This window comes from Condylura cristata, unplaced genomic scaffold (assembly GCF_000260355.1).
Source record: "Condylura cristata isolate star-nosed mole 26May11 unplaced genomic scaffold, ConCri1.0 scaffold00016, whole genome shotgun sequence".
Lineage (NCBI taxonomy): Eukaryota > Metazoa > Chordata > Mammalia > Eulipotyphla > Talpidae > Condylura > Condylura cristata.
In genome coordinates, this window is record NW_004567117.1 from 33,898,509 (window position 1) to 33,920,403 (window position 21,895).

The 21,895-nt window shown below is 35.5% G+C and overlaps 1 protein-coding gene across 1 annotated transcript in view; it reads left to right on the top strand.

Moving 5' to 3' along the window:
• Positions 1 to 21,895, top strand: part of DCC (DCC netrin 1 receptor) — a 977,719-nt gene that overhangs the window by 469,300 nt on the left and 486,524 nt on the right. The window contains exons 3-5 of the mRNA XM_004683911.1: positions 626 to 910; positions 17,281 to 17,431; positions 18,622 to 18,758. Coding sequence (XP_004683968.1) covers positions 626 to 910; positions 17,281 to 17,431; positions 18,622 to 18,758 — 573 coding nt within the window. The remainder of the gene's footprint in view (positions 1 to 625; positions 911 to 17,280; positions 17,432 to 18,621; positions 18,759 to 21,895) is intronic.

The following is a 21,895-nucleotide window of genomic DNA, read 5'->3' on the forward strand; positions in this document are numbered from 1 at the left end:
TAAGCATGTGACTGGTGCCCCCTATAGGACACACATGTAGTGTTGAGACAGCGTCATCATACAGATTCTAGATCTTTCTTTAACTTGAGAATCAGATGAGTACTTTTGGTACCTACATGTAGGAGCAATTTCAACTGAGTAATTAGCATGTGCATCAATATGCATGTTTCAGCATAGTCTGTAATTGGTCATTCTTAGCGAAGAGCAACACTATTATTGCATCTCCAGGTTACAGATCCATTTGTGTGGTTTCTGTTGAAGTAGCTGGAGTGAGTGGTGGTAGCCTGCACTTAATCTATATGGCATGTTGATGCAGTTTCCTATTTAGCAGATTCAGTTGTCTTGTGGCTCAAAGACACATAATCTATAGATGAACGTGCATGTGGAATTTCTCTTCTCTGGGCCTCAGTTTCTGTAAAATTAGGGTGATCTATGTTTCTGTATTTATTTTACACTACTTGATTAACCAGTACTAATAAAACGGTAAGCTAAATATAAGGAGCACATGATATGAAATTTGAGAATACTTGTGAAATAGTTTTCTATGAAAATTGATGGTGCGATTATTTTTGTTGGTGATTTTTGACATTTATCTAAGAGTTACACTCCCTTTGTTTTCCCCTAGGACCACTAAGGTTTCTTTCCCAGACAGAATCTGTCACTGCCTTCATGGGAGACACAGTGCTACTCAAGTGTGAAGTTATCGGGGAGCCTATGCCAGCAATATACTGGCAGAAAAACCAACAGGACCTGACCCTGACCCCAAGTGATTCCCGAGTGGTGGTCTTGCCCTCAGGGGCTTTGCAAATCAGCAGACTTCAGCCAGGGGACATTGGAATCTACCGCTGCTTAGCTCGGAATCCAGCCAGCTCAAGAGCAGGGAATGAAGCAGAAGTCAGAATTTTATCAGGTATTGTCCTATTCTTTATTGTTTTCAAAATTATATCATCTGGCATAGTTTGAACAATTTTTTTTCTGTAGCAAAAATTTTGCAGCTGTGAATTTTGTGTTGCTGTTGAGATCTTGTTTTTATGTTTTTCTCTCCCTATATCTCTTTGAGCTGTAAGATAAGGGTACACCAAAGCTTTTCTTATTATTTTCATGTCTTGTAGTCGAAGTTCCTAAAGAAACAGGTATTTTCCTTATGTATGACTCATTAGTTCATTTGCTCATTCCATTGCAGCATCAATTCCCTTACTATTTGCTATTATTTCATTTTCCTCTGTTAAGAGTATATGTGGTAGCCATAATTATCTCCATTTCAAAGAGGTCCAGTAGGTTAAAAACCTTACCCAAGCAAATAATAAACTTTTATTTTCCCATCCATTTCTAAGAAGCATTGAACAATGTATGAGGGATATAGCAATAACTAGAACTGACAAAGAACCTGGCTTATTAGAGTTTTGGATGGACATATAAGTAATTACAATGTGTGATTGATGTTATGATAGGGATAGTTGATTCTCTCCACCTTTCATCTCCCTTTTTCATGGGTACTCTGAGCTGCTTTTTCTCTTCTAAATAATCACAGGTTGGATTGGATATTCTCGAAGGTCTTGTCTCTTCCCATAACTACTACAATCTTATGTATGCTATCTATTTTCTCCTTTAATCTCCTTTACAAGGTTTACATACACTTGTGTGAGTGACAAAGGAGGCACACATTTGAGTGATTGACAGATGCCCTATTGATGCTTTGATGGCGGTTCGTGTCTGTATGACAACGAATTTTGAGTAGCTGTCTCAGGTCGTTCAGCTGTGTCGAGGGGCAGCCCTCCTAAGTCATCCCCAAACTAACTGGAAATTTAAGTGAAAGTTCCCAGATACTTTAAGGATGTCTCTAAAGACTTGTCTTACCTCCTTTGTGTATGCTTTACTCCATTAGTTACCAAGAAACTTACTTAAATGTGTCAATAACCATCAGCAACAGGTTTAGTATCCATCCATTACACTGTGACAGATGCAGATGGAGCATTTATTCCCCAAATACATCTGCACTTATTTAGGCATGCATTAGATACACAATAATTTTAAGTATTTATATTCACATATATTTAATAATGCATCTGGTAAGTCAATCATAGGTAAGCCACATAGAAACTTGGCAAGAATATGTTTTACTATCTTACTGTGAGTGAAAAGTCTATTTCCCATTGGTATAATAGAATACACAGGAGCTAATTAAATATTAAATTGGAAATGGAATGTTTTGAAAGACATAGGTACATAATCATGAAATCATCATTTACCTTATTTTTTCACCTTGTGAAACACATTTGTGTTGTAAGCCATGGCTATTTAAACTAAATTTCATACTGTAAGCTTAGCTCAAATCAAGACTATGTTGGTGTATTTTAGAGGTTTGTGGGTACTTCTTACCTGAAATGAAACTAAATTTTCTGAAAGTCTTATTATAGCTTATGAGCAATTTTTATTTCTTCAAGTTTTAGCAATCCAAATATAAATTTCAGATGGGTATTATGAAGCTGAGTAAGAAATGTGCACGCACACACAGTTGTAATAATTGATTCAACTTTTCTCATGTGCTATTGGCCACTTAAATGACTTGCTGAAGGAGTCTGTATTTGTTGCATTAATTTGAAACATAAATGCTAATTTGAAGTTCCACAATTTTGTTTAATGATAGTTTTTCAATAGTCCATACAGAGAATGAATGTGTATGTGTGTGGAATTATGTAACCCCCTGTAATGCGTAACCTAATGCAGTTGTTCAAGTTTATGTGAAATGCATTTCTCACCACATTTATACATCAGCTTATCAAATATCACCAAGGAACTAAGCTAGGAAATTCAGATTTTAAGAATTCAGTACTGGTTTTAAAATGCAATTTTTTTAGCATGCAGTGTTGGGTTATTCATTAAGTAGATACATGCTTTATTCAACAAACTTTTGAGTGCATCTTTTTTTAAAGAATTATGTATTTATACATTTATTTATTTATACAGAACTGGGGCACGGGTGTGGTGAAAGGATTCACCAGAGACAGAGTGAGGAGCAGAACAGGCTGACTAATGAAGAACACTCCTGAGGGGAGCAGCGGGTGGGTCAGGAGAGGTCTGCCACGCCGTATGGGTCACCTCTGGGGTGGGGATTGAGCTCACACTGAAGTGGTTTTAGCTTCTTAGTGCTGTGCTTTAACCCATTGTGCCACCAGTGTGCCACCAGTGAGGGCCAAGAATGCATCTTTTATATCTGCTATGATGCCAGTTGTTAGGAACAAAAAATTGTCCTAAGGCAACTATAGTCTAGTGGAGGGAGCAGATAAAACAAGTAGACTGTGTAGTAAAAGTGGAAAGTGAAAGTGAGAGCATCATTAGATGAGACACCAGTGTACCAGTCTTTAGAATAAGTAGCTGATGTGCAGCAGGAGAAGTGAGCAACATAATCCTAGAGCAAAGAGATTAAAACCCCCAAGGACACAAAACATAAATAGAAAAGAAAACCTGAACCCTATGTTTATTACAACACCATTTACTATTAGTAAGATATGGAAATAGGCCTCTCTGGTGGTGCAGTAGGTTAAAGCCTAGCACTAAGAAGCTAAAGCCACTTAAGCATGAGTTTGATCCCAGCCCGCCCTCGAGGTGATCCACATGGTACGACAGAACTCTCCTGATCTGACCATGGCTCCCCTCAGCAGTGTACTTCATCAATCTGCCTGTTCTGCTCCCCACTTTGTCTCTGGTGAATCCTCTCACCACCCCTGCACCTCTGGCCCGTACCCCAGTTCTGTATGCACAAATAAATCTTAAAAAAATGGATATGGAAATAACCCAAAATACCCCCAAAACAGAAGACTGGATCAAGATGTGGTATATATACAAAATAGCATACTGTTCAACAATCAAAAATGATAAATTCATGGCATTCACAGCAACATGGAGCTGGAAGGGATTATACTCAGTGATATAAGTCAGAAGGGAAAAGAAAAATGTAGGATGGAATATATGGGAAGGATCAGGAAAAATATACACACAGAAAAATAACAGGCAACATAAATCAAAGACATCCTACAGGGGTGGAAGAGGTAGAAGTCTCGGAACAGGGGCAGGAAGAATACAAGGGGCTTAAGTGGTGCTGCACAGGTGAATCTGTGGTGGGAATTTTACAGGGCTACACCTGAGAGGAGAAAGCATGCTCTATACAGAAATGAACAATGATCTAAAAGCAATTTTTTTTTTTTCAGAAGATCTGCTCGTATTGTTTTACCTGATGTAGGAGTGCACAGGTTATGTTGCAGGGGGCCAACTGGAAGAAAGAGTAAATGTAATGTACCATATTAGTCCAGGAGACAGTTGATCAAAAACTGCTAGTAAAATGGACTCAGAAAGAATATGGAAATGCAGATGATAAAGAGATGTGAAGGGCCCATCTTGGAAACATGGTAGATGTGGCTGATGACGTTGGGAATGAAGTCAAGTCTCAGACAAAACCTAGACTGCTACTTTTCCCTGATTCCGAGAGCATGTTAGTGCTGTTCCGGTGTCCAGAATGAGCTACAGCTTTTCAAATGAGGTGTTCCTATCTTACATATTTTCCAGATGAATAGTTACTTGTTTCATTCAAAAGTAGGGACATTGATAACACATTCAGTTAGCTTGTTAGTGTTTAAAATAGAAACAAAATTTTTGCTTCTGTGGCATTATATATTTTCAACAAAGTGAGAAGTTGATTTTTCAAACATTGATAATGAGATGTAAGAGTTGACATGGCTTAAAATGTCTTATTGTATGGGATGGAGAATATATGAGGGATGGAAGTAGCCATTACAATTGTCAAGTCCACTTTATTCAGTCCTCATTGCATCTTAGTGCCAAATGATAGAATGAATTGCTGAATTATAAACCTGCTTTGGGCACGAGGTTCACTAAAATAACTGGCCCATACATTGGAACTCTTATTTCAGTTTTCTTAATAGCCTAATTTAATTGATCAATTGGTAATTCAATCTATTGTTCATCCATTTAACTGCACTATATGACTGTGGGTTCTGGATAAAACTGAACTAAATATCTATATAATTAGAAGCATTGGCTTTTAATGGAATCAATTGGACTTCAGTATATTTCACTGATTTTTATCTGTAACACTTGTATCAAGATAATGGAAACCATTCCAAAATTCATAATTGTTTTTTTAGTTTTAAAGAAAATAGTTTGAGTTTTGTTCATCATTAAGGATTAACTATTGGCTCAGTGGGTACATTTTATGTTTGTTTCACTAAATATTGCTTATATTTCAAAATTAATACTATCTTAGTACCATTCATTTTTATAAATTCTATAAAATAGTGATTTGTAGGGGAATATTTTGTTTTTAAATTTAGCACAGAGGGTCCTCTCTGGTGGGACAAGGAGTTAAGTCTCAGTACTATGAAGCCAGCCATACCCACTGAAGCATGAGTTCATATCCCAGTCAGTGCTATGTGGTGACCCACATAGCACAGCAGACCTCTCCTGTCTCACCTGTGTCTACCCTCTGCAGTGTATTTCAGTTGACCTGCCTGTTCTGCTCCCCACTCTGTTTCTGGTGAATCCTCTTACCCCTTGCTCCCTAGCCAGTCCTTATATGCATAAACAAATAAATCTTCAAAAAAATAAATTTACCATAGAGCCAGACAGTATTTTCATGTAGCCAGATCACTGACTTAAGGCAGGGAGTGGGAGATTCAGGTAAATATATCTATTTTAAAAATCAATATAAACAAAGAATAAATTAATCTGGGTAGAAAAGTATAACTATTTATAGAGTTGATTAATTTTCTAGATAATTAGGAGATAACCCTTTGTAGAATGTTAACAGCAGATGATCAATATGGGATGAGAATTTGATTCTACTTTATAGAGAACCTTGTATCTATGTCCAGGAATTTAGACTTGACTTTTTAATTTTATTGACTGAAAGTTTTTGAGGAATGGTTACCATGACATAAGTTTATACACATAAACAACAACAACAACAACAAAAAAAAAAAACAAAGGAATGAATGACAGATCAGATTATCACCTGATACTTAGTAATAACACTGCATTGAAGGCTTCTTCCACAGTTGTTTTCTTCTCAGATTAGTTTTGAATGCAGTATTTTTTTATGCTATACTATGAACTGTGCTGTACTATGAACTCTTTTTAATAGTTCACAGATCAAAGTTAGGAAATAATATGAAATTGTTCTCTCCTCTGCTTATTAAAAAAAAGAATAAAAGTATTTATGTTGCAAAATGCAGAGTATAATAGCATATAATTCATAGTGTGGTTATGAGGCTCTAATTTAATAGGCCAAATGCAATGTCTGGAATTGCTAAGCTCTTAGTAGCTGTTATAATTACTTTGGCATTTTAGTAGCTCCAGTCTTAAAGAATTTGATTCTCATGTCAAAATTACTATCTAATAATAAATTATCTGATTTTGATACTGAATATCTAAGTATTCATTTATCTACTGGCAGTTAATTATGTGTTTTATATTATCTATCTACTGCCCAATTTCTGCATTTCCTTAATGCATCGATTAGAAGTCAGTCTCCTGCAACTATTTACTCTCTAATTGTGTCATCACCACATGATTTTCAAACTTTTACCTTTTCATCGACATCACTTATTTTGCTATGTGAAATATTGCAAGAGGCACTGGCTTAGAAAAATAAGTATTTGATGGTTAGATTTCCAGTATTTGATCTTCATTACCAATATGTTATCTACAATCCATAGTTTCTTTATCTGTTAGGAAGAGATTGGATCAGATCAAGCTCTCCAAATATTCTCATTACAAGGATTTATTATTTCATCATACCTTTAAAATCCCAGCATTTAAGAGGTTATTTCTTAGACATACTCTATAAGGCCACTCTAAAATACAGTAATTAAGGCCCCAAACTCACTGTCAAAACATATTAGGTTGTACTTTTAGATTAATAAAGGTATTGTTTTGTTTTGTTTTTTAAATATTTATTTATGCCTAAAGAACTGGGGTAAAGGCCAGAGGTGTGGTGGGTGAGAGAATTCACCAGAGACAGAGTGGGAGCAGAACAGGCAGATTGACAAAGTACACTGCTGAGGGGAGCAGTAAGCGAGTCAGAAGAGGTCTGCCAAGCCATGTGGATCATCTCCCCAGCCAGGGATCTAACTGGTGCTGTAGTGGCTTCAGAGAATTTCATAATGTGGTGCTTTAACCTGTTACACCACCAGGGAGAACCCCGCTATTGTTTGTTTTTTTAAGTTGATTTGTATTCTTACAAGAGGCACAAAAAAATGGGAGATACCTTTTCTGGTGTGCAACTGTCCATGCAGTGAACTGACCAGGTTCTATGCTATGAGGTCCTACCCAACCCCCAGATGGTAACCTTTTCCTGTCATTTTTGGGAGCCATGGCATTACCGTACATGGAAATCAATATTATATTGAGATTGGTTACTATAATTCAATTATAATGCAAGATAACTGAGATAACAGTGTTTCATGTGTTAAAACTTCATTCAGATGTGACAGTCACAGGTGATAGTCTATGTTAATAAGTCTAATAAATCTTTGTTCATCAGCCGCATTATGTTAGTAAGCCTGAACCTAAGCTGACTTTCTATGGTTAAATAGAAAATTCCTGTTTGAGTTTTTTGGTTTACTTGTTTATTCATAGAAGAACTAGGGTCTAGGCCAGAGTTGTGGGTATGGAGAAGTGAGAATATTCATCAGAGACAGTGTGGGAGTAGAACAGTTAGTTTGCTGAAATGCACTGCTGAGGGGAGCTGTGGGTGAGACAGGAGTGGTTTGCCATGGCATAGGGGTTAGCTCCCTGGTTGGGGTCAAACTCAGACCAAAGCAGTGGTAGAGCTGAGACTTAACTCCTCGTCCACCATGGAGGCCCCTTTTTTAGTTTTTAAATTAAGAAATAAAAGTGTTCAGATCTTAATATAACTTTGGGGGCTTCACCAGGGCCCAGGCTTCCAACTTGAAAGTGTTTAGAATATGGGAGCATTTACTACACTTTTTCTTGCCATAAATGTTGTTCTCTTGTCACTAATGATCTCTTCCTTGGTAAATCCACTAGGTTTTCTTTCATCTTTGACCCAGAATGTTAAATGTTTTTGACCTAAAAAGATACAGTGATACTATATCTTCTTACTCCCACTTCCATACAAGTTACTATTTTACATAAGCTTGAAAACAAAAGCAATGTACTTTGAATCATCCTGACTTGTAGGGATGAAGTTCTCTTGAAAAGGGAACAACCTGTTTTTTCTCAAGTCTCTTGGAACTGAGATCTTCTGCATTTATAAGGAATACGACACTTAGCAGCCCCTGAGGCTCACTGATGAGTGGGTATCTTCCTGACTCACATGAAAAAGGCTTCCTCAAGGGTGCGTAGAAGCCAAACTTGAATGTGTGAGTGCAGAAATCACAAAAAATAATAAAAGGGCCAACAGAGCTTCCTTCTGTGGTCCGTGATGACATCAAGGAACATGAACAGTTTATTCATGAATTATGAGCACACCTTTACTCACGCATACTGGTGGAATGAGAAATAATTCAAATACTTGTGGTTCTTCATCAAAAACTAGAGTTTGAATAAAAAATCCATTTCTTTTCTGGAAATTTTAAATGCTGCTTTGTGCATTTATATAAATTATGATTTCTGGGATCCCTCAACTAACTTTGATACATCATAATGGCAACACTTGGTTTTTGGGGATTCTACTGTCAGCTGTAAAATTAAAAAAAAAAATCTATAAATGAAAAATCACATCCTTCATCTCTGCTACAAAATGAAACTGAGAGACTAAGAATTTGCCCGTGAGACAGTAATATAGCCATAAGCCAATGATAAGAATAGACATTCTCTTTTCTTCCTCTAAACTCTTAACTACAAATAGCAATATGTGTGTGTACATGGAGAAAATTAGAAACTGTGAACAGATGTAGGAATATTTACAGAATGGGGATGTCATTTTTAGTACTTGAATCAGTGTAAATGATAGAGGAAATCAATAGCATCATAGCGTGATAAATAGTAGTGGCTAAGATATGGCTCCCACCTCCCCGTCAGTGCAAAGCCCCTTGGCTTTTGACCAGATGAAGTTTTTCCACTAATTAATAAATAAATTTTGATTTCTCTGATTAGTCTGGATGAGACCAGTTTTTAATAAAATACACTCTGAACAGAGTTAAGAGATTCCTGGAACTTTTCATTCTAAACACACATTACATTATCTACTTGTGTTTGAATCATGCAGTCCTGCCTCATTTTCTAAAACAACTAGGTAGGGGATGCCTAAGGACCCCGCATGTGATCAGTAGAAAGAGAAAACTGGCTTTGTGAAGTTAAAATAATTTGTAACTTTTAGGCCTGAGAAGAAATCCTAGAAAGTAAGTACTTCATGGTGGCCGATAGTTCCCTTTCATTTCCCTTTGGAAACATGTTTAGTAGCTCATATAGGCAGGAATTTAATAAAGACCAAAAAGTATACAACAACAACAACAACAACAAAAAAGGCTTGCATTCAGAAGGCATAGAAAGTATAAGCACAATCTGGTTATTTTAAAAGTTACTAAGTTGTGAAAACCAGTGCTTTCCCCTTGCTGACAGAGATGCCAACAACCCATAATTAAATTTCACTATGCCTTACTTGTTCTTTAGAATCTATATGCTTAGACTTGAGGTTTCTAACTAAATAACGGTTTAGGAAAATGACCCCATTGAAAAGAAAGCCACTATCGTCCAAGGGTAAGTCTGCAATCCAGTTCATACAGAACAGCTCCTGTCACATATGTCATGGAATAATTACAGAATTATCATTTTCTTTAATATTAATCCTAACTTGGATACTTTATGTAGTCAACCTGCTCACCGAACATGGAAGGAAGTAGCATTAGGTGGCCCCTAGACATTTGGTGAAACCTGTGAATGAAGAGCTAAGCCTAGCTCCAGTTGGCATCACAGACACAATTAAACTGGCAGGTATAATCTCAGATTCCTTTTTCATTGAAATGCTCTTAAGCAGAAAATTCTCTCTCAACTTTTTCTAGAGCCCTTTCCCATGCTTCCACAGTGCATGGGTCATGAAGACAGATGAGTTCTTTCTGAATATGTGAAATTCCGATTAATTCTCGGTCAGGTTATATGATCCAAGATATTTCTTGACTTTAAATGATCAATTGCTGAAAGGCAATGAATGGAAATATTTGAGCTTTGCATTACATGCCAGTGCAATACAATCAAAGAAAATGAAGGGATGAGGATAAGGATGAGAAACAGTAAGAAGAAGAAGGACACTTATCAGTTCTACTTGAAAGAGGTAAAATGATTTCCATGTTCAGAGCAAATGGACTTTTGAATGTCAGAAGAATGGCTATTTTTTTTTTTTTTTTACTCTTTCTACATCATTTGTCAAAATGTTCCTTGTGATGTATTCAGAAGGTCTATGAGGTCAAACCTATTTTAATGATACTAGTTTTTGTGTGTTTCCCACCATATTAACATAATAATATATTGATAAAGAATAACAATTATTTTATTAAATCTCAGTCATTGACTACATATGTTTTCAGTGTTCTGTATGAAAAACTGGGGAAGTCATCAGACTAGTTTTTGAAAGGTTAACGCTTTTGTAATCATTTGAATTTCAAGCTGACTGTATTTTTATTCGTGGACTACTATTTTTACTTGAAAGTACAATCAACAGAAAAAGTGTAGCTATTCAGATTGGGGTAGTAGCTAGACATTTTCTTAAAATTGAACAAAGTGAGCCCATCAGTTTTAGTAAAACAGTATTTGCAGCCAAGAATGAAATTCAAGAATTTAAGTTAAAAATAGAAATTTGGAGAATTTATATTTGCCACTGGTACTTGACAGCTTTACAGCCTTAAAATGCCTGATTGGATGGGTGGTGATAGTAACGTACGAGATTTTTTCAATACTGCATAATTAAATGTGTCAATATTTGGAAGAGTCAGTGTGCATCCCAAATGACCATCGATGGATGGGATGAAATTGCGCAGGGATGAAGAGCTATTCAAACTGCAAACTGCAGGATCACCCATTGGAATTTTAGATGTTAGTACCAAATATTCCTTGAAATATGTCAGGTTCCACAATCACAGCTAACTTTCAAGAAACTACTAATTGAGTTTTGGAGTTTAAAGGGCACTGGCTACAATCTTCTGAAAACACTATTAAAATAGGCCTCATTCCAGCTACATTTGTTTGAGTCCTATTACTTTTATGCATTTCAGTCAAATCAACATATCAGAGCTAAATGCAAACAGTTACTACAAATCAGTTATTTCTTTACATACACACACACACACCCCTTTCATCTCAGTTGTAACCGCTGTGGACTTCCCACCACGCGTTCATCATGTGCCATCACCATAGTCCAGTGTGCCTACAAAGAAGTGATGAAATTCAACAAAAATAAAGTGAAACACCCCATAAAATTGGGCAGAACTAAAAAGACACTTCTACAGAACCAGTTATCTCTTATCGAACAATTCATTTTTTACTGACAATACCAGTTGCTTACACCCTTGTTAGTGCTTCAGTGTTCTCCCCACTCAGGTGCCACCTCTGTGTTTTTCCCAGTCCTGAAGCACCTTGTGTGCTCCCCTCACTTGTTCTTACCCCTCCCCACCTGGCTGCCTCGGTTTTATGTAAAGTTTTATGTGGCATTTTTGGGTTTCTCTACGGTTGTTATTATGCCATCTGCATAATAATGATAGCTATACTTCTTTCCCAACTTAGAGACTTTATGTCTTTCTCTTGGCTAACTGTTCTAGCTGGGTCTTCCAATACTGTGTGAAGTATTACTGGTGAGAGTGGACACCCTGGGCTTGTGCCAGTTATTCATGGAAAAGCTTTTGGTTTTCACCATTGAGAATGTGGTGAGGCATAGACTTATCATATGTAGCCTTCATTATTTTGAGACATGTTCCATTCATCCCTCATTTTTCAAGTATTTTCATCATAAATGGAAACTAAATCTTAAGAAATTCTTTCTCAGCATCTATTTGTATGAATACGATCAGTTTTTATCTTGTTTTTATTGTTAAGTGGTGGTTTTCAGATGTTAAGCCATCCTTGTATCTCTGGTATAAAACACATGTGGTAATGGTATATAATCCTTGTATGACAACTCTGTCACTAATAATTTTGTTTCAGAAAATGCACATTTTAACATGACTTTTGATAAAGTATGAATATTCATCAAATATATTTAAAATATTAGTTTTGATATTTAATATAATATTTATGGTTACACTCTATACTAACAAGCTCTCTAAGCTCCTCAATATTTTTTTTGTTTGTATGACCTTGAATATAATGGTTCCTTTGACCAAAGACTTTGGTTCCTTTGTCTACATATACTTTTTCTAAATGATTACAGGTCAGTCCTCTTTAAGGCATATAACAGATTAAATGAAAGTAGGCCATATTTTCCATGAAAATGTTGAGCAGTATGTGTGTGTGTGTGTGTGCATGAGAGCAAGAAAGCAAAAGAGAGAGAACATTAAGCAAGAACAGCATAAAAATGGCAACCAGCTGGCCCTGCACTGTAATGCAACCTGTGATGTTACAGATCAGTATCACTTTTGTGCCTAAATTTCCTTTCCTTTTTTGGGGGGAAGGGAGAAATTCTGTTTTTTTATTAACTTTTTTTTTCCTTTTTAAATACATTTTACATCATTCTTCCTTTTTGTCTGGTGCTTGCTTCCTCCACTCAGGTGTAGTTCCAGAAGATCCTGCCACCACTTCACCCGGGCACCACCACCACAGCCCTTGTGTTCTTCCCTCTCCTGCTTTGCTCCCTCCTTCACACTTGCAGAATGTCTCTGATTTTTAGTTGCCTGTTGATTTTGTCTTTTTAATTTAGTGTAATTGTTTCCTGATCCTTTGTTTGCATACATTCCCTGTTCCTTTTGTTTAGTTATACCCCAGCCTTTTATAATCTGAGGCAGATTAGCTGTACTTCCACCAGCATGGCCATGGAATCAGGTCAGAGCAGCAGGCTAAATTTCTACCCAAAGGGAAAAGCTAAAATGAGTTTTAGTTCAGGTAAACCATGTCTATAATGAATTTAGAAAAGTGGTTCTGTATTTCTGTTGATTCATTTTCAGGAGCCTCATGTTAAAGAGGTCTGATTTGCAGTTCTTAGTATAACTTTCATGTTATACAAAATAAATGACTTTTGAAGTGTTTTTTTTTTTTAATTTTAAAGCTGTAAATATGTTATCTGGAATCGACACATGCATTATCCTATCATTTCTATTTCAAAGTATAGAAGCATAAAAGTATCTGTGACAGTTTAAAGGTTAAAAATAGAATGATTGTCTACCTGTTACCCAATTTATGAAATAAAATATTAGAAACTGGTACTTTGATGCCACTTTCTGTTATAAACTATGGTCATTAGTTCACTGAAAAGGTTTATCATGTTTTATTAGCTGAATTACTCCATTTGGATCTGAATAGTCAGTGTCAATATTCCCATAACAAAAATTGTTTTTATGAGTAATTACTAATTCACCATGGTTGCATTAAAATCAGTTAGACTAACAAAGCCATGACCCAGAATTTCAGTCTTTTCGACGCTTTGTCATCTTTGCTATTGCAAAACCTAGAGGGGTTGTTGTTGATATTTATTTAGAAGATGTCATTAATTTTTATAATTTATTCCTTGTGCATTTTCATCTATTTTACAGCACCTTTACAGATAATACATAGCCTTACAAAAATCTTTGGAAAATACAATATATCCAAAGATCAAAAGAAAAATACATTCATAATTCTATCACACAAAGATCACCTTGGTAATAGGATCTACACTCTCCTGATTTCAGCCCTGAACATACTTTTTTGATAGTCTTTGGACTATCAAAGGAGAAAAATAAGCAGACACTAACTTTAATAATGTCCCTATGAATCATGGAAATTACTCTAGTGGTACAAAAACACAAATTAAAAAGCAGACTAAGAAACAGCAAAATATTTATTATTTTAAATTAATGGGGTAGATTTGTTTATATTTTAAATGTGTGTCTCACTTACCTGTTTCTCATAACTGTCACTAAAACATTGAGTGACTAAAACCATAATTCACTATCTCGTATTGTGTGCAATTCATCTCAACAGATCCTCTGCTGTGTCGCTTGGCTGACTTGTGTATATATGGCTAAGGTGGAAGACTCGAGATGGCCCAGATTTCATGTGTGTCAGTTGGTACTAGTTTTTGGCTGGGAGAAACAGTTGTCCCTCATCTGCTCTATCATCCTCCAATTATAGTAACAGGGTCATTTCAGAAAGAGACATCACAGAAACTGTAAGACCTCTTGAAGCCCAGACTCTATAACTTAGACACTGGTGTCCTTACCACGGTCTATTGGTGAGATACAATGCAAGGACACATTTAAGTCATAGGGAAGCAGACCTTTCAGTTATAGTTGGGGAGAAATAAAATAATGTGTGATCATATTTAATCTATCACAATGGTGTGAACATAATCCATATTCATTATGAAAATTTATTTTCATTTTTGAGGACTTCTACAGAATTTATTACATTAGATTACTGCAGAGAAATATCTCTTGAGAAAACCAGATTTCTCTGCCCTATGTAAAACATAGGAATCGAAGTTACTTTGAATATATATGTTCTGTCTAAAGGTACAATAACAAATGTTCCTCATGTGGTGAGATGAGTCCACTGATGACTGAACTACTGATATTTTAAGATAAAGGCAAAATACCAGCAAGTTATTTTGTGTATCTTAATAAACTGATCCTAAAGCTTATATGGAAAGATAAGAGAATCAGAATAATGGCAAACAGAAAAATCCATAAAACTGAATACTGGGAAGGGTGAACCTTAATGTACTCTACAAACATAATACTATATTAATATTATCATTAATTTTAACAAATGTACCAATATTGATATAAGATGTTAAAACAAAAAACTGAATGTCAGAGGGTAGGGGGTCCTATATTTGGACTCAGTGCTATTTTTTTCAAAATTTGAAATTAAAATAAGTCATGTTTTGATGTATAATTTTGTTTTTTAAAGAAGAATGTACAACAGTTAAAATGTTGGCTTGTCCAAGTAGTATACAAATAGGTCTTAAGAAATTTTCTTTTAACTCTAAGATCAAAGTATGCAGATTTTACTTGGTGTTTGCTATAACTTGTTCTATAGCATAGTATAGATACTTCATGTGGCGGAAATATTTCTGCTGAGGAACAAGTGGTGAAGGTAAAGCTTTCAGATGGCCAGGCCTCCATTATAAAGACAGATATTTATACATGCACATTTTAGGACACTGTTCATTTCAGGAAATTTATTTTTAAACGGTATTATCCTTTATACCATTTTCACTTTATTTGCATAGTCACAAGAAGGGAAATGAAACATACCACCTATACTTTTTAAACATTTGAGATATTTTTCTGCAATATTGGTTTAATAAGGATTAACACATTTTGCAAATGCATTCAATATTTTCATTGTGAAGAATATTTATTTTTGTGGCTGTAACAACCAGAAACAGATGTGAGAAGACTGAGAAAATGCAAATCTTTTTCCACACCAAGATTACTTTAGATGGCAATTATCTCTCCCAGGCATTCATAGTGGGGATTGGGGTTCTTTGACTGACCAGTGAGCCACCCATGTAGAACTGGACTAGCCCCAGGTAGATCTGCCACGATGTCAACTTGGCCAAGTTCTTCTGTCATGTCACTTCCTCCTTCAGTATCTGTGGACTATATGATGACCCCGTTAGATGCAGTCTCCCTTGTCAGTTCTCTTTCTGCCCCATCTTCATTTTATTGTCCCATTTGCTCTGGGATTTTGCCTTATGTTTGCAAATTGACAGCTTACATGTTAATTCCACTTAATGCATTCAATTGGAAGGCCCAAATTAAACTTTCATAGCGGGGTGTGATTTTTTAATGGAGACCTGGAAATACAGCATTTTATCTTAAACAAACGAGCATTAAATGGCAGCAATTTAGTCAGCAGCTCAGATCAGAGGATATTTTCATGACTGGAAACATTTCCTCCAAGCCCACCTACCCTAAGATCGTTGCAGATATAGCCTTGACATTAGGAGGTAGAAAGAAATATGTTACCATTAAAGACATTTCTTCTAACAGTATACAGTACTATACCTAAGGTTTTGTGAACATTTTGCATATTCCAAATGATTTCTTGTTTGAATGGGATGAGTTAAGTTGAAAGGGCTCTGACTGCTTCAGTTACCTGCTAGCAAAAGTGAATAAAGTTGTATATACAGAACTAGGAAGCACACAGGTTGAAATAGGAGGATGCAAGAGCTCTTTACTGACCTGAGTTGTAGCTCTAGGAACAAACTTATCCATTGGGATATTGTTAAAAAGTAAAACTACACAGTAGAAATGGAAACATTCAGACCTGCATTACATACATCATTTTTAGTGTAATTTCCTTTGCAAAGACAGCAGATATTTTTTCAGCACCAGTATATTTAGTTCATGTATGTTATTAAACACAGTTTTAGCATGTTTGTCTTAATTATCTACCCACAGAAGCAATAACAAAGCAATTTAAATGCAAACTATTTCAGTAGAAAAGGTATTCATGGTTGGCAAACGGCTCATAATGAAGTGTTTCAGGTGGTAACATCTAGAAAAGCTGCATCGTCATCGACAAATAGAGTATTCCTATGAAACTGTTCATCAGTCAGAATGGCATAGCAAAGATGTGAGTAATCGTTAACTTATATGGAAATTTTGTTTTAGCATTTTTCAGATCCACAATATGCCTAATAAAACCTTAATAGCTAACACAACACTAGACAAATATACAACCTGTGTAAAGTGATCCAGGAAGGCTTGTGCAAAATTAATGCCAAACACTGTGACTTTTCATTTTATGTCCTAAAAGTGAAAGTCCTCTTCAGACCACTTTATGTTAGTGAAAACAGTTTTTTTTTTTTTTTGTAAAAGCAAAGTAGCTGAATGCAAAACTTTGAAAACAGCATGCTTTACCTGTAATACTTTTTTTGCAACTAATATTCAACAAGACCTGTAGCTCATTAAAACTTAAGGCCTCAAGTGTTTATACCATGAGGCTATCAATAGTCAAGACTATTCTTATAATTCTAGAAACTGGATGTTTTATTAGCATCTTTCCCCCTATTTTTCATGATCACCAGGAAGAAAATATTTCAAGCTACCTCACTAATCTTTGTAATGTTTTTCATAAAATATATGGCCCTGTGTTTTCTTTTCACAGATCCAGGACTACATAGGCAGCTCTATTTTCTGCAAAGACCTTCTAATGTCATAGCCATTGAAGGAAAAGATGCTGTCCTGGAATGTTGTGTATCTGGCTATCCTCCTCCAAGTTTTACCTGGTTACGGGGAGAGGAAGTCATCCAACTCAGGTATTATGAATTTTGCATTTTTTCTGAAGTGTGTGCTGCACTCAGCCTCTCATGTGATCTGAGTGCCTAGATATACTAGGAGTTTTAGAAATACTTGATTATGTCCCAACATTTTTAACATGGTACTGAATATGAAAGACATTTTACCTGTGGGGATAAAGAGGTGGGGAACAGAGTCAACATTCATTAGAAAAGCAGAATCAGCTCTCAGTTGGCCCTGACCAAAGAGGTTTGAGCAAAAATACTTTGGAGGACCTTTCTTCCTGTGGAAGAACTGGCATGAAATATTAAAAGAAAGAAAAAAAAGTTGTTGACTTTCCAATGTCATTACGGGGTCTGTGCCACTTTTAAAATTCTAATTGTATCCCTAAATATTGCAACTATAACACGTATTTAAATAAATGAGGAGGAGAACTTGGCTGGCTTTGAATTACAGGACATTAATAATAAGGCAAAGTTAAGAAGTAAATACTTAATATAATGGAACACTTAGTCTGAACCATTTTGATTAAATGGATCTCACTTAAGAAATTAATTTCATTGATTTTTGAGGACCAGAATGCCTGTTATTTTAGCACATTTATATACTATAGTGAGGTTCGTGGAGAATAAGTTAATCTTTAAATTTCATGTGCCATAGGTAAGTATTAACAATACATACTATGGCATCATAATATTTTTGAGAATATTAAAACATCTAAGAAATCTGATTGCAACTTGAGCTTTTAAGATATTTTCTCTGAATGTAATAGACATTCTTGATGCAGTGTGAAATGTGACTTTGCACAAAGATCACTAAATCTGATGTGAAGACACAGGACATTGACTTCCACCATAGGGAATCATTTTTCTGGAGCTTGTTGACTTCAAATTTACATTGAGAGAATTGCACCAGATTCTATGTTTCTTTTTCCTACTAGCTTCCCAAGTTTAATCTATTTTATTTATTTGATTACTACTTTTTGTCTTCCAGTGGTAGTAATCAATAATTAGCATATCATTGGACCCCCATGATACAGTATAAACTCTTTCCAATTTTTTAATAATTTGCTCTTTTGTGAATTCCATTCAAACGTCTGGATAACTAGCTTATGTTGTGATTATGACATTATGACGGGACAATGAAAATAAACGCCTAAAAACATTTATGGCATTCTGCTCTTTTAATTTCATATGCTTATGCCTTACAGGTCCAAAAAGTATTCTTTACTGGGGGGAAGCAACTTGCTTATCTACAATGTGACAGATGATGACAGTGGAACTTACACCTGTGTTGTCACATACAAAAATGAGAATATTAGTGCCTCTGCAGAGCTCACCGTCCTGGGTAAGTTAATGGCTTGAGATCAGTTTATGTTGTTCCTTTCAAAATATATTACTGTGACACTCTAACTGCTTATCACTGACATGTTTTCTATGTTTATTAGTATGAAATTGCAGAGTCCCAGTGTTTGATACATGGCCTTGCTCTACTTTAATTAATTGCATAGGGGTTAAATAGAGTGTTTGGATACTTGCTTGTTGATTAAAAACCAGATACATCACTCTCTAGTCTAGTTATTCCAGTGATACATCTGAGACTACCACACGCTATTATTTAACAAATGTGTTAAATAAAAAGTGAGAGTTTCCCAAATGAGTGGGAAAATTGTATGAAAGATTTACACTCAGCTGGAAGAGTCAGAAGTTATTTGACAGGTCAGGACCTCTAACATTAAATTCAGATGTGCTGGTAAGGTTGTTTAGTAAATAAGAAAAACTGAAGATATTTGGTTGTAAGTGAACTATACATCCAGGGAAAATTTTCATAACAAGAATCTAATTTAAAGAAATTAAAGGGATCTGGATGGGTTCATTTTATTCAGAATGGCAAAGTCACTGCATCATTACAAATTAATGATTCTTATTTGTAGTAGGTACTTGAACAGACACACAGATTACTATCTGCTCCAGATTTCTTTTACCAGTTTCATTTGAATTATACAGTTCAGAGAAAGTGCCTTTAATACTTGAATTTCAATTGCTTTTCCCTGTAACAACAGCAAAAATATTGTTTACCAGCCTTTGGTTGTTTTCCTCTGGAATAAATCTTTTTTTTTTTTTAACCTTTTAAAGAGTCTAGGAAAAATCTAGGGCTCTTTACAAGTTATTCAGTAGAAAAGAAATTGTATAGTACGCAGATTATATCTGCTAACCTACATCACATTGTTATTACGCCATCCATTTTGCTTTTTGGCTTTAAAGTTTATTCCAAAAATGCTTTCTTCTGTGGAGAAAGTAATAACTTCTATGATGGGGTAGGCAAGGAGCTGTTTGTCCTTTGATCCATAAATATTAAACTAAGACTAGGCAAAGAACCTTAATTCTTTGTTTTTAGAGGTGGCATTATTCTCACTAAAATATCAGCTGTCTTAAAATGGCAACAATTTAATTGGCACATATTTTATATGGACTTTTTTTGGTGAAACAAAGAAAATCAAGAACGTTCACATTTATGAAATCAAAATAGAGTAACACTGAATGGTCACCACAGGAATTCTCTTCAAATGCAAGTATTACTGACCATAAAGCAAATGCAGATGTGAAATGAGCTGTTTTTATTAATCATATGTAAACTTCTAATTAAAAATGCATGTGATCAATTTTATATCAAGCTAATGTGCAATATTTTACATAGGATATTTCATTGATATCTAAACCAATTGTGTCTAAAGTAAATTTTCCCATATATATTCTTATATGCATATATCCATATATATATCCTTACATTATTTCTTTATGAAATGTGTTAGCTATTATAACATAATTATGTGCTATTTGACAGATAAGAGCCTATTCAGACATGAATGAGTAAAGAAAACATTAATAGTTTCCCCTCTGCAGACCATCTTTGCTATACCCTAAAATAAATAATTTTAATAGCCTGACACGCTTTATTCCATAAATTAATCATGTTTCATTGAGCCATATATGCACACACAAAGTTTTATAGTTATAGGACATTAGAAGATTCTGATTTCCTTCTTATGACAGGTAATGTCTCTCATATCATGTCTCCTGAACTTTGACCAGTTTAGAAATAATACATTGCACAGGCAGCACTTTTAACAATGCATATGCCTATGTAGATACACACATACCTGTGATAACTGTATATACTGAATGTTGCAATGTGCAATATTCATTCTTCACACTATCCTCTGGGAAGTGGGTAGGTGGGATCCATTAAATACCAGTGTTCCTGCATGCTCTAATTCTTTAACATCTGAGAAGAAGCAGAGTGAAGCATAGAGTGACTCCAGTATCCCCTTTATTGTAGGTAAAGTTGCCATTGAGCATAGGGCTTGAATCTGCCTCAGGGACTCACCTGCTGGCCCCTGGTGTCCTGAACTAGGGTGTGCCATCACTTATCGTAGACCTTCCCACTCCCTGGTGGTGATCGCTATCTAGCGTGCTTACTCTTTTTTAGTCAGTTGTGATCCTAGGAGAGAAAGAAAGGAGAGAGGGGCTCCTTTAACATCTAGAAGATCAGTCATCTGTGTCACTTATGTAGGTCCCATCCCTACCAAGAAAGGGTAGGTATTGAAGGGGGCTTGACTACAGGAGCCTTACTGGGAGCTCCCACCCCACATCCCTCCTGGAGGTAGAATGTATCTAAGGAAGAATAGTCACCATCCCCCCCAACATTAGGTGCTACCGTGATGTCATTTTACAGATGAGAACAGTTAGGCACAGGAAGATGAGTCAGTGCCCCGAAATCTTGCAGTTCATGCAGAGGGAATCCCCAAGGTGTTTAGCAGAGAGAAAAGTTGGTAAAACAGCAGGAAGAAACGGATAAAACTAATCTTTAAGATTAAGTTCCAGCAACCACCAGACTCATAAATGTCCCTTTCAAATTAGTGTTTTTGAATTTTTTTGTGTTGATACAGAGGGAATTACTCGGTTATTTCCATCTTTAGTCTTTTGAGAAACCTCCATGCTGCTTTCTACAGGGGCTGGACCCGTCTACTTCCCACCAACAGCTTAGTAAGAACATAATTTTTAAAATACTCATTATGGTATGCATTTCAGGAACTCTATATAAAGAAATGTTTGAGGCTGCGTATGCTGTTTGTATGTGTGTCTATTACATTTTGTTTATGATGCCAACTTCTTTCCCTCTATAATTCTGAATTTGTTGCCATTAGAACTAATCTTCATTCTAAATGTACCATCCTACTTCCAAATCTGGATAGAGTTTACAAGCTAAGTGTTGAAATTATAAGAAATAATTATTTTTTAAATGATAAAACTTTTTATATCTTGATTCTTTTTTATCCCTAAAGGATTCTTCTTATAACTGGACATACATTTTAAATATTCCCACTGAAGTGGTATGATTTAATTCTGGAGTTAATTATAACACTGTTTTAATTATTTTACCCAACTTAAAAATGGATGTTGATAGAATAAAAAAATCATTGA